This window comes from Bidens hawaiensis, unplaced genomic scaffold (assembly GCF_021521415.1).
Source record: "Bidens hawaiensis isolate Kalapana, Puna unplaced genomic scaffold, B.hawaiensis_p1.1 tig00038606_1, whole genome shotgun sequence".
Lineage (NCBI taxonomy): Eukaryota > Viridiplantae > Streptophyta > Magnoliopsida > Asterales > Asteraceae > Bidens > Bidens hawaiensis.
In genome coordinates this window covers 131,639-149,722 of record NW_027496782.1, presented here as the reverse complement: position 1 = coordinate 149,722, position 18,084 = coordinate 131,639, and the positions used below count along the sequence as shown (strand labels likewise).

Below are 18,084 nucleotides of genomic sequence, written 5' to 3'. Positions count from 1 at the left end.
TGCCAATTAATGGCCCAGATCGAATTCAACACGAACTAAACTCGGAGAATACTTTGGCACAACTCACTAATTTTATTAATCAAGAAAATAACTCAAAACTTGATCACTTCTTCAATAACCCTTACACGAATTCTTTGGGGTTATATAGAGCTTGATTACAATTAGAGTAAAATATAAACTCCTATTTATCTATTAAATAAAATTACATCTTTATCTAATAAATAAAATAGATAATTATCTCTATTTATAATAATTAATTAATTAATGAGATCGATCCATTAACTCGAACCGGCCCCACCTTCCCGACCCATAACTTGGTTCGGGAATTAACTCCAACAGTATGTACATGGTTGTAGTTGTAATTAAGTGCATCAATGTTTATATATGTATATAAATAGAAAAACACATCTAGTTTTTTGTTTCCTTTTTGTATATTATAAGTTGTATTCTTCGATTCCATATTTCTTACGCATTTATTGAACGAAGCCGAATATTTTTGGCAAGTCTGGAAGAGAATTAGACACGCTCTCTTTGTTTTGAATGCGTCGTTTAGCTCGTGCAATCTATTTCGGACACTCGTGGTCAAAGTTGCAGTTTCCATGTCTTTTATAGGCTTGAAACCATGAATAAAATGGGATTAAAGATACATCAAGGTACCCAAAACTTTTACCACCAAGGTAAGGTTTGTCTGCAAGCTCTCCTTTAAGCAATTTAAGGCAGTCCATGAACTCTTTCCTTGATGCTTCATGTTTTTCATCTTTTGTTGTGTACAAATTCATTCCAGTTTGGTATAGCTTACACAAAAGATTACTAAATCCTGAGAAGAAAACAAAATATCATATCTATTAATATTAGCGGTGAATGATGCAGTCACCGATTTTAACAAGAAGCCAATGGTACTATGTTTCTCCGTTGTTTGGTCCTGTGTTTATCCTGATCATTGTTTTTGGATAGACAACCGTTATTTACTCATGTCTTGAGTCTTGAATAGATGGCTAGTCTGTCTTGATTAGATGCTTAATTAGTTTGTAATCCTTTATTTTGATATTTTAATAAATTCAACAAGCATTCCAAAAGATATAGACCCCAGATATACAAGAAAGTAAGTCTTATCATAGTTATCATATATACAGAATCAATTAACCAGAGAAGCGTAGACTATGGCGATTTTTACTACACCTAGCTAGGTTCATCTAATGGTTGTGTTGGCCCTATCTTTGAATGTCCCTCCCAGTTCACTGCATGGAAAAGTTAAAAGTTTGATAACATTATCTTGAAATAAGTATACACTATTAGAGGACCCATGCATTAGACATGTTGGTTAAAAAACAGACTAAAAAGACCCGAACCTCTTTGCCAGTCCTATTACATTCACGCCCCATAATGCAACACAAGTGTTGCTATGATATGATACCATTAACTCTATTGAATGACATCACTCAAATTAAAACAGAACAACAGTGTTTCTGAGATGTATCATCACAAAATAAAGAAAGGGTAATCAACCAACCCATTGAATGTCTAAAAACAAACACACTGAAAGAGGATTGTAACTTGCAAGTGCAACAATCTTTATTAATTTGCAGAAAGACACATCTAAGTATCTTTCTGCAACTTCTCAAGTCCGAACCGCTTCCTCAAATGCTGAACAAGGCAAAGACCTTTGGCATCTCAGCAAGAGTCTTGGACACACTCTCGTTGTTACGGATGCGCCGTTGAGCCCACGCGAACAACTTTGGACAAAAACTTGTTTATATATGTATACAAATAGAAAAAAACATCTAGTTATGTGTTTCTTTTTTGTATATTATAAGTTCTATTCCTTGATTCCATATTTCTTACGCATGTATTGAACAAAGCCGAATATTTTTGGCAAGTCTGGGAGAGAGTTAGACACACTCTCTTTGTTTTGAATGCATCGTTTAGCCCACGCGATCAATTTTGGGCATTCATGGTCAAAGTTGAAGTTGCCATATGTTTCATAGGCTTGAAACCATGAATAAAATGGGATTAAAGATACATCAAGGTACCCAAAACTTTCACCACCAAAGTAAGGTTTGTCTCCAAGCTCTCCTTCAAGCAATTTAAGGCAGTCCATGAACTCTTTCCTTGATGCCTCGTGTTTTTCACCTTTTGTTGTGTACAAACCCATTCCAGTTTGGTATAGCTGCATACATTGTTTGTATGTAAAATTGTAAACTTATACAAAAGATTACAAATTCAAGAGATGAAAACAAAATATAATATCTACTGGTATTATTTAGCGGTGAATCAAGTAGTCAGGGCTGGCCGTGAGAATTCACGTGCCCCGACCGAGCTAGAAAAAATTTGCCCCTTAAGCCTTAACGTACTAAATAATGTAAACACATTTTTATATACATATAAAGTTATGACAATAAACATAACAATTAGCAAAAATCATGGTATCAGAATGAGTTTATGACATACTGAATAGGCTAATAGCTAACCAAAGATTTGTGAAGTTCTCCTAACATTCTTGATAGCAAATTGATGAATCAGCTCTTCGCAACTTATGCCATCTAATATTCCGTTTGCTAAAGTCATTATCGCCAACCCGCTAAGTCTTTCTTAGTCATTGTAGATCGTAAATAATATTTCAATAATTGTAATTTCGAAAAACTCCTTTTTGCAAATGCTACCGTGACTGCTGGTGTTCGAAGTAGACTTTGTTGTTATCCCGCTTATCGTTTCTTGTTTTTATTTATTTAACTTTTATTGATTAATTTAAACAAATGGACCTTTTTCAATTTTTAATGGCCTATAAGTTTTTTGGTAATTAAAAAAATTGGGTCTAAAATGTGTTTGAATATTACAAAAATAGTGGGATTATAAGCGTTCGGGTATTTTATATATATAACATCGGAAATTTTCAAAAAAAATTGTGCCCCTGAAAAAACGCGTGCTCGGGCCAAGCGCCCACATAGCACACCCTTAGAGCCGGGGCTGCGTGCAGTGATCGATTCTAACGAGAGGCCACGGCACACACCAACGGTAAAGCTTGGATGAAATGTGGGGGGGGGGGAGCTATATAAGAGTCGCCCTTGCACAGGCCCGGCTCTCACCTCATACAGGGCTCCGCCGCCGTGTCATGCCCGATTCCGGCGGTGGGCACATAATTTTTATAAAATTTATATGTATAAAACATAGCTTATACTTATATAAGGCCTAGTTTTATACAGAGGGCCTAAAGTTTATCCAAAAGTCCAAATATAAACAAAATATTGGATTATAGAGGGACTAAATTTATCCAAAAGTTCAAATATAAACAAAATACTGGATTTGGACTCTTCTAATTTCTAAGAGATTAGTGACATATTTGGCCTGATAGTTGATTTAGTTAATAAATTAGGCCTAAGTTTTAATAGTAAGTTAGGGGGTGTTTGGGATTCCTTATTTTCATCAACTTATAACTTATAAACCTTTTGAAAAGTTAATAAGGTGTATAAGGTGTTTGGCAAACCATAAGGCCTTATAGATTTTAACTTATGGAGAAGGCAAAATAAAGGGGTTTTGAAAAGTTAGGAATTTGTAACTTACTAACTTAATGGGTTTGATTTACCTATTCCACCCTTCTAACCCTCAAACCCATTACACTCCTTTTAAAAAATAGTGTCCTTTTTAGTTATTTTGGCTTTCCCCAACACATAAGTTAATCCAAACATTTTTTTCAAAGTTTCTTTTAAAATATTCATAAGTTAATAAGTCATTTTTGTTAAAAGTCCTTTTTCTCTTAAATAAGCAATCCCAAACACACCCTTAATTGATAGATAATTTGCACTCATGATAAATAATTTTTATTTGTGTATGTTGTTGCTACAATAACTTTGTTTTGTTTATTGTTGTATTACAATTATTGTCGATCTTTTTAAAAAAATTATAAAAGGCCCATTTTCCATATTCATGTTGGTCACTCGATCAGTTGCCGCAAGCCCGCAAGCATGCATACTTGTGGGGCATAGGCGCTTTAGGTTCTAGTCAATTAGGCTTCGACCCACACCAATCAAGCCCATTATGGTTTTTGGCCCATACTTCAACTTAGAGTTGTTCTAGAAAGCTTGCACAACGATTTATTTGTAAACGAGCCAAGCTCAGTCGTTAAGAATGCTTTTTTTTTCTTGAAATGACGTTAGACATAGTTAATGAAACTCTTTGTAATAATCTTGTTCAAATCAACAAGAATCCAAAGACAACCAATCAAGATAATTGAAAGTTACCTTCTTGTCAATGAAGTCGGCCCAAAACTTAGCACGAGCCTTGGCATAATAATCAGAAGGGAACAATGGAGCTTTATGGTTCCAAACTTCATCTATATATTCGACGATGATGCTAGATTCACAGATAGGTTTGCCGTTGTGGATGAGAACGGGGATCTGCTTGTGAATGGGATTGGAGTCCAGTAGAAGCTGGCTCTTGTTCCTCAAGTCTTCTTCTTTGTACTCGTAAGATAGACCCTTCAGCAAGAGCAATCTTGACCCGCATACCATATATGCTCGTCCAGTAATCAAGTAGAATCAGTTGTTCTTGTTTAGCCATTGTTGGGTTCATGGTCATATTCACCGAGTGTTTGCATAGGCGTCGACCAAGATTGTTGATATCATAGGGAAAGTGTGGATATATGATGTGTGGACTTGAATTCAGAAACAGGATCACCATCTTGTTATGTTTGTCCTTTTTGTTTGTGACAGATGTACGTTAATACTTTTAGTTTGTTCCTTTTCAAACATAACCGATTTTATATACCTAAGAAATTTTATTTTATTTTTATTTGTCTGATTTCTCATTCCGTCAAACGCACTTCTCGTAAGACGTGTTATATCAAGTGATAGTGAAAACGATGCCACGTGAATTAGATTGTTTTCAGAGTTGATTAAGTCGAATTTGAATTTGAAGGTTCCTAAGAAACTTAATTTTTATTTTTATTTGTCTAATTTCTCATTCTCATTCTGTCAAACGCACTTCTCGTAAGACAACGTGTTATATCAAGTGATAGTGAAAACGATGCCACGTGAGTTAGGATTGTTTTCAAGTTAAATAAGTCAAATTTGAATTTGAAGGGTTGGGGACCGTATTCAAATTCGACTTGACTTGTGAATAGAAGTTGGAACAAGCCAATTCTGATAAGCTTTTCGAATTCGAGTCGAATTCAGGTTAATCCAAGTTATTCGAACAAGGCTAAATATTTCAAAAAGAAAATGTGAGTAGTCATGGAGCCTAACACATGGTAACCGAACCAGCCCAACCCATTTGCTAGTCCTATTACAAACACACACCATAATGTAACACAAGAGTTGCTATGAAATGATGGCATTAATTTCATTGAATGACGTCACTCAAATTAAAACAGAACAACAGTGTTGCTGAGATGTCTTAAAAACTGTAAAAATAAAGAAACCGTAATCAACCAACATAATGAATGTCTAAAAACAAACACTCTGAAAATACAACAAGGATTGTAACTTGCAATTGCAACAATCTTTATTAATCTACATAAAGACACATTTAAGTATCTTTCTGCAAGTCTGCAACTTCTAGTCGTCAAGTCCGAACCTCTTCCTCATATGCTGAACAAAGTCAAAGACCTTTGGCATCTCAGGAAGAGTTTTGGACACACTCTCATTGTCCCGGATGCAGCGTTTAGCCCAAGCGAACAACTTTGGGCACTCGTGCTCAAAGTTGAAGTTCCCATAGGTTTCATAGGCTTGAAACCATGCGTAAAATGGGATGAAGGATATATCAAGGAACCCTAAACTTTCACCTCCAAAGTAAGGTTTGTCTCCAAGCTCACCTTCAAGCAATTTAAGGCATTCTATGAACTCACTCCTTGCTGCTTCATGTTCTTCCCCTTTTGTTGTGTACAGCTTTCTCCCACTTAGGTAAAACTGCATTTTCATACACAAGATTATACAGTTTTGTTACCGGATACTAGTCAGGAGATATTTACCTTAATTGTCTATGTAATTACCCTAATTGTCTATCTTTACCTATATAGATGTGTAAATGAGCCAAGTTGCTCGTAAGCTGCTCGAGACCGACTCGCAAAAAGTACCAATAGAGCCGAGCCTAAAAATAAGTTTGTTCAATAAATGAGTCTAAGCCTGAGATTCACTTACCGAGCTCGAACCTACTCAGTAGCCTAAGCAAGCCCAACATAATAATAATAATAATATAAATTATCTGTTGAGCCCGAGCTTGAAAATCAAGTCATAAGCTCTAGAAACAGGACTTTGATTAGGGGTGCAAACAAGTCGAGTCACTCGCGAGCTACTCGAGCTCGGATTGGTTAAAAGCTCGAAACAAGTGAGCTCTTTCGAGTTCAGTCCAATCCCGATTCTCGAGCCTCAATTAAAGCTTGTTAATTTATTGAACCCGAGCTCGAGGTTTGTATGGGAATCTCATTTAACAGCATTGAGTCTTCACGAGCTTACTGTATTTTTAAATTTGATATCTTTTGAACTTCTATGTATTAATTAGTAAATACTACATAGCCGAGCTCAAACCAAGCTTTGACTTGTTTAAAGTTTTTCTCAAAATATATAATAGTATACATTAATAAAAACTTATATAATTTAACTAACAAAATTAGTAAACGAGCAAAGCCCTAGCTTGAAAAGGCAACTCATGTGCTGAGCTCGAGCTTAAAAAAAAAAGAGTTCAAATGAGTCTAGCTCAAGCTCTCGTAAACCAAAACAAGCCAAAGTCAAGCTCGGGCTCGGCTATGCCGATCAAGCTAAAGCCTAGTCAAACTCGGGTACTACTCATCTACGCTGCCCCTACTCTTATAAATAGATAATTTTTGTCGGTTTGTTCAATTTGAGACACCCAAATCAAAGTCTTTACAAGTACTATTCCACCATAAATAGTAAAAGTTTACCTTCTTGTCAACGAAGTCAGCCCAAAACCTAGCACGAGCTTTAGCATAACAATCCGAAGGAAACAACGGAGCTTTATTGTTCCAAACCTCATCTATATATTCAACGATGATACTAGACTCGCATATAGGTTTGCCGTTGTGGATGAGAACCGGGATCTTCTTGTGAACCGGGTTGGAGTCCAAAAGAAGCTGGCTTTTGTTCCTCAGATCTTGCTCTCTGTACTCGTACCGAATACCCTTTTCGGCTAAAGCTATCCTTACCCTCATGCCGAACATGCTTGCCCAGAAATCAAGCAGAATCACCTCTTCTCCTTGTTCCGCCATTGCTAGGTTCAGATGGGTGGAGTAGGTGCGTGTGTATGAGTGGTGTTCTTTAATTTACTATATGTGGCGTTAGAGGTGCACAAATCGGTTTTTTTAAAAAAACCGGTTCGGTTATTAACCGGACCGGTTTTTTTTGTCCTGGAAAAAAACCGGTTCGGTTAATAACCGGACCGGTTAATAACCGGTTTTTGTGCATGAAAACCATAACCGGTCAAACCGGTTACGACCGGTTTGTGAACCGGTTAATAAACCGGTTTTTTTATTAACCGGTTTTTTAATAACCGGTCTAACCGGTTAACCGGTTTTTTTTTTTTTTTTTTTTTTTTAAATAACCATTATTTTTTCACAGTATAAACAAACCGGTAACTACAAGTATTAAATCGTTATCGCATATTCGTAACTCAAAAATACATAACTTTCATTTATAGCTTTTACATTAAAAATACAAACATTAAATCGTTATCGCATATTCGTAACTCAAAAATACAAACATTAAAGAATGCTTAGACACGATTACATTAACAACTTGCTGTTTCTTACTCATTATTTTCATCGCTACCCGATCCCGAGCTATTCCTTAGGTAATCGTCGTACGCGGCTTCTTCATCGGTCATTGGTTGAGTGTGTCCTTGATTGACCTCGTCTTCATACAAGCCCGCCTCATAGTCCATTTCCCCCTCGAGTGAGCGTTGATGTTGTGCCCTATCTAAAGCGTCCAAGTAATCCTTGTAGCAAATAGACATCTCTACAGCTGGTGGAGTGAGTCGAGTCCTCCTAATCGATATAACCCTGCCAGAAACAGAAAAAGCAGACTCCGAAGCTACCGTGGAAGCTTGGACCGTTAGTAAATCTTTGGCCATGGCGGCGAGGATCGGAAACTCATCCTCCTTACCTCTCCACCAAGCCAGCAAATCAAGACTTCTAAATTCATCTGGAGTCATGTGTTTCACAAAGTTGGTACCACCATACCTTCCAAGTTCACTGCTTGGGGTGTTTACCTTTTGACGTTTACCGGCGTCTTCCCAAATCATGTAGTACATCCCCATTTCAAGGTCGGTTTGGGATTGGGATTGGGCAACAGCTCTTAACGAGTCATGAATTTGGGAAGACGACCCGTATTTTGTAAGGTAAACATCATACATGTTAGACAAGGTGGTGTTGAAAGCATTCTTTAAAGTTTGGTTATAATAGGGGTTTTGATCGTCGTTTAACTCTAGCTCATCACAAATTTTTTCTATTAAAGCTTCAACACCACCAACATTTATGCAAGGGTTTAACGCAGCAGCACATGTCAAAACAGCGGGTAGTTGTTGAAAATATTTTCTAAATTTTTCTTTCATTTTTACACCCATATCAAAATAAGGTGCACCCCTACAATGAAGTTCACTCAACTTTGTGCACATGACAGCAATTTTTGGTAAAGCAATGGGGCTTGTTGGATAGTAAACCCCGGATAAACTAGTTGTGCAAGATTTAAAAATTTGAAGGACCTCCGTAACGATCTCAATCAATAACCAGTTTCTAGGATCGTACGGTGCACATTTACCCCTACTTGACATTATTTGATGAAACGCAATTAGTGATTCTTTTTGTTGGATGGCTTTCTCAAACATATCACAAGTCGAGTTCCATCTTGTTGGACAATCCCAATTGGGCCCCAACCATTGACAATTAGCTTCATCACAAAATTTTTTGTATCTTGAAAATGTTTTATTGTTGCTAAAAACATCTCGTAACATTCTTTTAAAATTGTTTCTTTGCGTTTCGATCACGTTTAACCCATCTTGCACGGCCAAGTTGATAATATGTGCAATGCATCGGCTATGAAAAAACGCTCCATCACAAATAGGTTTATACTTTAATTTTAAATGGCCAACCGCGGCCGTATTGTTGGACGCGTTATCAAACGAAATTGAAAAGATTTTATCTTCAATCTTGTATTGTCGAATGACTTTATCCAAGAGTTTAAAAATATTTCTACCCGTGTGCGGGTAATCAAACAATTGAAACGCAACGGTTCGTTTCATCATTTGCCACGACCCGGGGTCAACCCAATGAGCCGTCACACAAATGTATGAGTCGGGCGAACCATTAGGTACCGACCACACATCCGTTGTTAAGTTTACACCAGTTTGTAAGTTTGAAAAGTATGAAATTAGTTCGGATTTAGCGTTTTTCCAAGCTTTAAGACAATCTCTTCTAAGGGTCGAACGACTTACGTGTTGGTAGCGTGGTTGAACATACTTTTGCATCATCTCCGTGAATTGAGGGTTGTCGAAGTGGTTGAAAGGAAGTGTATTTTGAATCACAAAGTTTGAAAACTTTTGACGTACCGCTTCAAGGTCGTACGTAAACACCGTTCCTTGATTCGTCATCTCCGGCTGCGAACTACTTCCCGATTCGTCCTTCAAGGCCTTGCAAAAGGGCCTTTGTACATGCGCTCTTAAAGTGGAGTTTGCATCTTTGCCATAAAACTTCAAACAATGTTTGCATCGAGCTTTTTGGGTACCGTTAGACATTTCGCATAGGTCGAAATGTTGCCAAACATCTTGGTTTCGTTTCGTGGGGATGACCCGAACGACCGTTTCTCCCGTGTTCGAGGCACCCATGTTGACGGATGAAGCAGCACTTTGGGAGGCCATGATAATCGACTACGAAATAAGAGCGTATGGAGTGGTAATGTGGTATAATTGAGCGTGAGATAACAAAATAATCGCGTATGTAATAAACGTTTAGAGCGTTTGGAGTTGTATAATCGAGTGTGATCTAACCAATACCCAACCTAAGCTATATATAGATGTTTGTGGGGGTAAAATGGGGGAAAAAAAAACGGTCAAAACTTATAAAAAACGGCTATATGGCCGTTAATCAACGGGAAAAAACCGGTTTTTAACCGGTTAACCGGTTTTTTTATAACGGTCAAAAACCGGTTTATAAAAAAACCGGTTAACCGGTTTTTTAAAAAACCGGTTATTAAAAAAACCGGTTTTTTAATAACCGGTTATTAAAAAAAACCGGTTTTTTTTATAACCGGTTTTGGCTCCAAATTGTGTAACCGATATATAAACCGCCGGTTTGTAAACCGGTTTACAAAAAACCGGTTTTCTTAAAAACCGGTTTCCGGTTTAAACTGGCAAACCGGTTCGAGGACCGGTTTTTTTGACCACCTCTATGTGGCGTGATTTCAGGAATATGTGACGAACGTGTCGTTTTGGTTAATGCCAACATATGCCTCGTGATATGAATATTTAATTATTTACACGTTTAGCGTGTAATTACGTGGCACTTTCTTATCAAAACAAACATAACTATAATTGTGGTGTATGGCGGTGGTGGGCTTTTAACAGCATCCAAAGACCGAACATGAACCGAGATGATCCGTGACATGATCTCACTTAGACCCGAAAACAGCCAACACGAACGTGCCAAGTTAAAGTTTAAGGAACATATATATGCATCATCAAACAAACAAAGAACAAAATAGTCATGTAACTAATGCCATATTAACCAAAGAGTAGGAGTGAGTATAAATCGGGTAAGACTTACGAGACTTGAACTGGTTAGTTACAATAGAGTCAGTCACAGGTTCTGATAATATCACTGAATGGGTCCGGGTCGGTCCTAGGTTTCGCGGGTCTAGCCATTTTCTCTTTATATAAACCGGGTAAGGCTCGCGAGACCCAAACTGATCAGACCCAATTATTTACAATAGGGTCGAGTCCTAAGTTCCGAAAATACCACATTTAATGGGTCGGGTTTAGGTCTGGCGGGTCTAACCCGTTTTCACACCCCTAGCCAAGAGGCCTTTTGATTCAGTGACATTAGGTGAATTTCATTCAATCTGGCGGTGATGGTTCAAACTTCATTACGGGTATTTAGGTGGATTTTAAAAATAATGTAGAATCAGCAAGTGTGTGATATTATTTTTATTTATTTGATTTTAATAATCCTTATTAACTGGTATTGGCCGATAATAATCCCTATTTATTTTATCACCACTGGCGGTCTCAAATTTAAAAAAGTTGGCCCCTAATGGTCCGCCGTTAAAAATGACTTAACGGCGTTATACTTTTTTCCGAATTTCAAACTAATTTTTTAGGGCTTTTGATCGGAAGGAAAATACAAGTCGATTGATGTAAAACTTAGCTCGAAACGGTGATCCAGACGACTTGATTTTTGTTAATTGTAAGTTCAAACACCCGAATTGAAGCGTTGTTTCGTCGTTTTAGAGCATCGTTTCGAACGAAGTTTTAAATCAATCGACTCGTATCCTCCTTCCGATCAAAAGTCCTAAAACATTAGTTTGAATTTGGAAAAAAGTATAACGCCGTTAAGTTATTTTTAACGGCGGACCATTGGGGGCCAGCTTTTTAAATTTGGGACCGCCAGTGGTGATAAAATAAATAGGGATTATTATCGGCTAATATCAGTCAATAGGGATTATTAAAATCCAATAAACCTATTTTTTTTTTATTTTTTTTTTGGGGGGGGGGGCTAATATCATATTAGGGTGAAGTTAAAATATGATTCTAAACTGTCGCTATCTAGTCAAAAACAATATAAATCAGTGTCCTAATCATCTTAAACAGGCTAGGGTAAGCAGGGCATCAAACCACGAGAAGTATGTGGTCAATGTAAAGTGAAATTGATTCATAACATTATGAAGTAATTCATTTAAAAGTGTTGATCACACTAGCAATTGATTGGTTTTAATAATGAGCAAGTAATTAAGCAAATAGTTGATCAATAAACAAACAAATCACACCCGGGAATTCAAGTAAGCAAACTAACAGTAATCTCATGCAACCTAACAGATTAATTATCTCGTGTCAACTACAGACTGACTAACAAGTTAAACCTTAGGCATCCACAATCACTAACACACGGCACTGGCTATCAAGCGGTTCCTGTCAGTGTGACTCAACTAAGCACAATCGTATGCTTCCTTGTAAATAACCAGTTACTAGTCAATACAGTCCTACAAGCAATTATTATAGCAAACGAAAAACTAATCATTCTAATCGACAAAAACCTAAACCGACTGAATGCACGGACATACTAAACATCAATACTCATAGATTAACATCAAGACAATTACAATTAGTTGTTCTAGTACATGAGAAATAAACTGAAATATTACAAACTATACATCCCGGGTATGATTCAAAGGGTCTAGCCGCGTCTCAGCATCTCTCGGGCTTCGATACGAATGATATGGAGCATATATATGACCTTGAGATGAATGGAGATGATGGTTTTCTCCCTTGCTGCTTTTAATCTTCTCTGGAAACTGATTAATGTCGAGTTAGGTCGTCAAATCGTATTACAAATTAAAACCCTAACTTTCCCGACTGTAGGACACATCGCGTAGCGCGATGGACCCTTCCACTGGTCGCGCTACGCGATGGACCGAAGTCAACATTTTTATTATAGTTTAATGGGTATCACGTAGCATGATGCCATGTCTTCCACACCCATCACGTAGCGCGATGGGTGCTTCAGTCAGCCTCTTTATTTTACCATCTCGATTCTCGTGCTGGACGTCCCGGGTCTTCATCCCATGCTCGTACAGATCCAAATTAGCCGCATTAAGTACATGTAACCTGAAACACAATAAACACGTATGAAGTACCAAAGTTCCTAACTAAACAGATAAAACAACTAAGTTAACGAGCTGAACTATATACAATTAAACCGAACATCAAAATACAAAAGACAAAAAAAATGAGAATGGTGAGAAGGAATCTAATCCATTAATCTTATATTTGAATGGTGGAGATTAATTTAATAAAATAAATAGACGAGAATGGCATAAAGGTAATAACCCACTTTTGTTGACTTTCTCTTTCCACATGCAAGGCACATGTCAATTTTCCCATCATTTTATAACGTCCACAACTTTTTCATGCAACATTATTTTTTTAAAAAAAATTACCATAATAACAAACGTTTTTTATCTTTAATACGAGTATCATATTGTTATATAAAAATAAAAAACAATTAGTGTGTTTTTTATATTGTGTTATTGGTTGTTCAATATGATTTTTAATTGGGTTTTTTTATGCATTGTATTATAGATTTTGGGTATTGTGTTATCAATTGATACTCATATTAAATATAACAATTAAAACAAAGATTACGTCATTGTGTCTTTTTGTTTGTCATTGTGTCTTTGTGCTCATCAGTTGTCTTTTTACTTATCATTGTGTTTTAGTTATTGTGTAATATGTAGTTTCCATTGTGTTTTACGTTTCAAGTCATTATGTTATATGTTTTAACAGCTGTGTATTACGTTTCAGGTCATTGTGTTATATGTATTCATCATTGTGTATTACGTTTCATGTAATTGTGTAATATGTATTCATCATTGTGTTTTATGTATTAGATAACTTGTTATTTTATCATTATATTTACATATTATTATTACACAGACGTATTATTAGCATTAAAAAAACACAATGATTACTTGAAAGACACAATAACGAAAAAAAAATAACAAACAGAAAGACACAATGACGTATTTTTTTTTTTAATTTTTATATAACAAAGTCATACTCATATTAAAGATAAAAAAACGCTTGTTATTATGGTGATTTTTGTTTTAAAAAACTAATATCATATGAAAAAGTTATAGAAGTTTTAAAATAATAGTGGAATTGGCATGTGACTTGCGTGTGTGAAAAGAGAAAATATATACTATTACGTTTATACCCTTTTACCTTTGGTCCCCGCCTGACACATATCAATCAATTATGACTTCTCACACTTCTCATTTCTGTTGAAATTTGTAGAATAACTCAACCCTATCATATTATAACATCAACCCAACTATTATACAAAAAGACAACTATCAGCATATTGTTATACCTAATAAATGTTAGGTCGCGTGTTCTAAGCTTTTCTTATTTCATCTATGAAATATTGTAACTTAAATTTAATAATTTATATGTAATTTCATATATTATCTCAAATTATCGTTTAATAATCCATAAATCTTTATTATTATTACTAATTATTTTTAACTTTTTATTCGAGTTTTGTTTTTCTAGTAACAAATATCAGTATATGCAATTTATTTAAGATCTTCTAATATTTTTATTTTTGAGCATTATGACACTGAGCCCATAAATATCTTTTCCTTGGCACAAACTAAACCCATAATACTTGGACCACAGATTATTTATCTGGGCTTATTGATTTTTGTCTAAAATGCAATTATGGATAGAGATGCACAAATCGGTTAACCGTTAACCTTTTTTTTTGCGGGAAATAGTCGGTTAGACCGGTTAATTGGGTCGGGTACTAATCGGTTTTGATAAATTAATAAAAAAAAATCGGTTAACCGGTTTTGAGATCAATAATATAAACCGGTTACTAACCGACAGTTAGGATCGGTTAGTATCCGGTTAGGATCCGACAGGTCGGTAACCGGTTAGCTTTTCGGTTAGAAACCGGTTAACCGGTTTATGTGTGCACCTCTAATTATGGAAATTAATTTGAATGGCCAACGAATAAAGCTCAACCCAGGGTAACCCAATGGCAAACGTGACCTAATACGCCACCCACCATCTCCTACTCTAGGGAATACCCACTTCCCAAAGGCCCGTTAATTGTAGTAAAACCTGGTTGTGATCGAATTCAAAAATGTGATATTATGACTTCTGACCTGGTCTTTAATTTTTTTTTCAAAACTTTGGTTGTATCGATTTTGGTTTTTTGGTTTGCCTTCTGGTTTCGATTATTTTGGTTTTGTCATTTGAGTTTGAAAATTTTGGGTCAAAAAAAGTTCGTCCAAAACATTATGCCTAATCATGTTGTCAATTAATAACTAATTGATTATTATACATTTTGGGTTAAATGCATATTTATTAAACTCTGATAAATTCCTTATAATAAAAATCTATAAATTTGGTTGTTTTTCCGATTTTATTACATGCAAAATCCCAAATGTAAGTTCAGTTTTTACAACAAAAACAGAATCGTTGGGTTTTTGTTTCGGTTCAATTTTTCGATTTCATGCGCACCATATTAGTAGATACTTCAATGTCATTTAAAATCATCACAACTATGAAAGTCACAATTGTATATAGCGCGAGCTGATGTGCTCTAATTTTGAATGGGTTAAGCAAGGCACTTGGTATCATGTTGAACTTTAGGAACTTCACTATGAGATTTCAAGTGGGTGATAGTGTTTAAGGGACTGAAATTCTAGCATGAAGTTGTAGTTCTCGAGGGTTATATTTGTGAAAAGAAATATGGATCTTTGCGGCTTTGTGTTTTTTGTAAAATACACAATGAAGCCATAGTTAAGAATTGTTATCCTATATCTCAAATTGAGGAGTAACTCGATAATTTAGGAGGTGCTATGATATTCTGTAAGTTGGATCTGAGTTCAGGGTATCATCAAATTTTCATGAACGAGGATGATATTCAAAATATGACTTTTAGAACACATCAAGGGCTCTTTGAATTCATGGTTCTTCTCTACAATCTAACTAATTCACTCGTCATGTTTCAAGCACTTATGAATAAAGAGTTTAAACATTTGAGCAGAAAGTCAGCGCTTATGTTTCGGTGGCATTTTTGTTTACAGACAAGATAATGCTTCACATGTATAAGATCTTCGTCAAGTACTTGTGATCACGAGGCAACATCAAATATTTGCAAAGCGATCCAAGCACCATTTTGGTGGTTCGCATGTCGAGTATTTAGGCCACATCATTTCCAAATATGGTGTAGCTACTCACCAATAGATAAAAACACTAATCCAATGGCTAGTACCAAGTACAATTCAAAAGCTTTGTGGATTCCTTGGCTTAGCGAGGTACTGTCACCAATTCATTAGATCTTTTGGCACCTTGGCCAACCAATAGTCGTGGTTAGCAACGATGCAAGGGTATATCTATGATCACCTCCTTGTTGTATATGCCTATTCTCGAGTTCATGGTATGGCGCCCTTTACACCATGCTCATCTCCTTATTGAACCACTATTGCTAGATTGTATGAAACATAGTTGGTCTCTTGATGATAATATCTACAACCTATCCTACAAAAGCTACAACAAGGGGTGTGTGTCTTTAAAACACACGATTGTTTTTCTACAATTGTTTCAAATTGTGATACTATATTCACTAGCCAATTTTGGCAAGAGTTTGTTTTGAAAATATGTTTGGTTTAAAATATTTGACATTCATTTTCTAAGTTTGATAAAGATTGATATACATCTTACGGGATGCATCCGAATTATTTTAGTAATGAAGAAAGATGGTGTATTTCGGGTGATGATCTTACAATCTTTTAGCACACATTAAAGGAAGATGATAAATTTTCAAAATTATGTGTAATGTGTGGCCTTGCTCATGCAATTGTGGAAATCGGAAAGCACACTACTTTTCCTTTGGTTTATCAAATATTGAAGCTACCGCTGGTTTTACCAATTACAACCGCAACCATTGAAAGATGTTTTACTAAAATGAAGCTTATCAAGACGGATTTGTGTAACCGAATGGATGATGAGTATTTGAAAAATACTTTACTTTGTGCTGTCGAAAAAGAAACGTTTGATAAAGTAAAAGAAAAGGATGTAATGACTCGATTTCAAGCTTTCAAAAACCGAATAGGCGAAATTTACACCCCATATATTTAAATTTATTCATTATTGTGTTTCTAATTGTTCTGTTAACGTTGTTGAAATACGGTAAAAAAAAATTAAACGTTACCCCTGAAATTGATGTGTAGATCCGGCACAGTATTGATTAATCCACGTGGACCATATGAACATGTAAATTAAGAGATGGATGGAACTTTGATTCGGTTGAGAACAATAATAGAAAATTTGTTGGGAGGATAATAACCTTCTTGATTAATATAACAAATAAAAATTAGAAAACGGAATGCAAAACTAAAATTGAAATGTTTTGTGTTTCAAGTTTGATTCCAACGATTAATCCGTTGTATTTATAATGTTGAGCTTTTACACTAATAACTGATAAAGTATCCCCGCCAATTACTCCATCAAGATTCTACTTCCACATTCTTGGATACCATTTGCTTTATATCCCATGGTGCCAAATCCAAATTCGTTTCATACAGCCAAAACCAATCTACAAATACTGATATTTTTTATCATGTGGAGTAGAAAGAGAACGGAAAATTACCACAAATTTGACTTTTAAAAAAATTATATTAAGCTTTTTCCTACAATTTTTAGAAACCCCCCTCTAGACATTAGATTATATATCATAAGGGATAAGCTGGCTACGGAGTCTAAACGTTAGTCAATTTTTTTTTTTCATATAAAATCATAAAAGGTAAGATGGGTCCCACCTTATATTCAGGTGACACAATTAAATTAATTCTAGCCTACAAATACATTTTTTAGCCTACAAGACAGATGAATATGAAAAACAGCCGCCTTGAACTTTTTAGTCTACATGTGACATGTGTTAACTACTGGTTGGTAAAAAGGTGGGAATTGTTGACTTTTTATCAATTTCATGCCAAAAGGCTTCATTTAAGGTTGCTCGACAATCTTATTTTGAATCATTTAGAACCTTCATTAATCATTAAAAGATGCATAGATGCATTTTCAGTGAACCAAACATACTATACTTTTGAATGATTCAGATGTAGGGGTTGTTTGGTGGCTTCATAATGGTCATTAAGAGGCTACCTCATAGCCTCTTAATGGTTAAGAAATAACCTTAAGTCTGAATGGTTAAGAGGCTGTCTTTTAACCATTAAGAGCTCTTAATAACCATTAAGAGGCTACCAAACAACCCAATAGTCTCATGATAGAATCATTAAGAGGTTAGTTACCAAACAACGCTCTAGCCTTCTTCACATATGTGATGACTTCTGCCCATGG

General features: G+C 35.7%; 1 protein-coding gene and 1 pseudogene across 2 annotated transcripts; both read right to left on the bottom strand.

Moving 5' to 3' along the window:
* Positions 1 to 1,661: 1,661 nt before the first annotated feature.
* On the bottom strand, positions 1,662 to 4,591 carry LOC143590484 (putative glutathione S-transferase; annotated as a pseudogene). The gene is made up of 2 exons (XR_013145476.1): positions 4,236 to 4,591; positions 1,662 to 2,167 (listed from the first exon to the last, which is right to left on the bottom strand). The product of XR_013145476.1 is annotated as a putative glutathione S-transferase (transcript).
* An 814-nt stretch (positions 4,592 to 5,405) lies between these two features.
* On the bottom strand, positions 5,406 to 7,243 carry LOC143590483 (putative glutathione S-transferase). The gene is made up of 2 exons (XM_077070949.1): positions 6,893 to 7,243; positions 5,406 to 5,900 (listed from the first exon to the last, which is right to left on the bottom strand). Exons 1-2 carry the CDS (start codon positions 7,214 to 7,216, stop codon positions 5,550 to 5,552), a joined length of 675 nt encoding a protein of 224 aa, XP_076927064.1. The 5' UTR covers positions 7,217 to 7,243; the 3' UTR covers positions 5,406 to 5,549.
* Between the last annotated feature and the right edge of the window lie 10,841 nt (positions 7,244 to 18,084).

Coding starts and splice junctions, on each gene's coding strand:
- LOC143590483 (XM_077070949.1), bottom strand. CDS start 7,216: ATGGCGGAACAAGGAGAAGAGGTGATTCTGCTTGATTTCTGGGCAAGC. Junction 5,901..6,892: donor CTGACTTCGTTGACAAGAAG/GTAAACTTTTAC, acceptor ATGAAAATGCAG/TTTTACCTAAGTGGGAGAAA.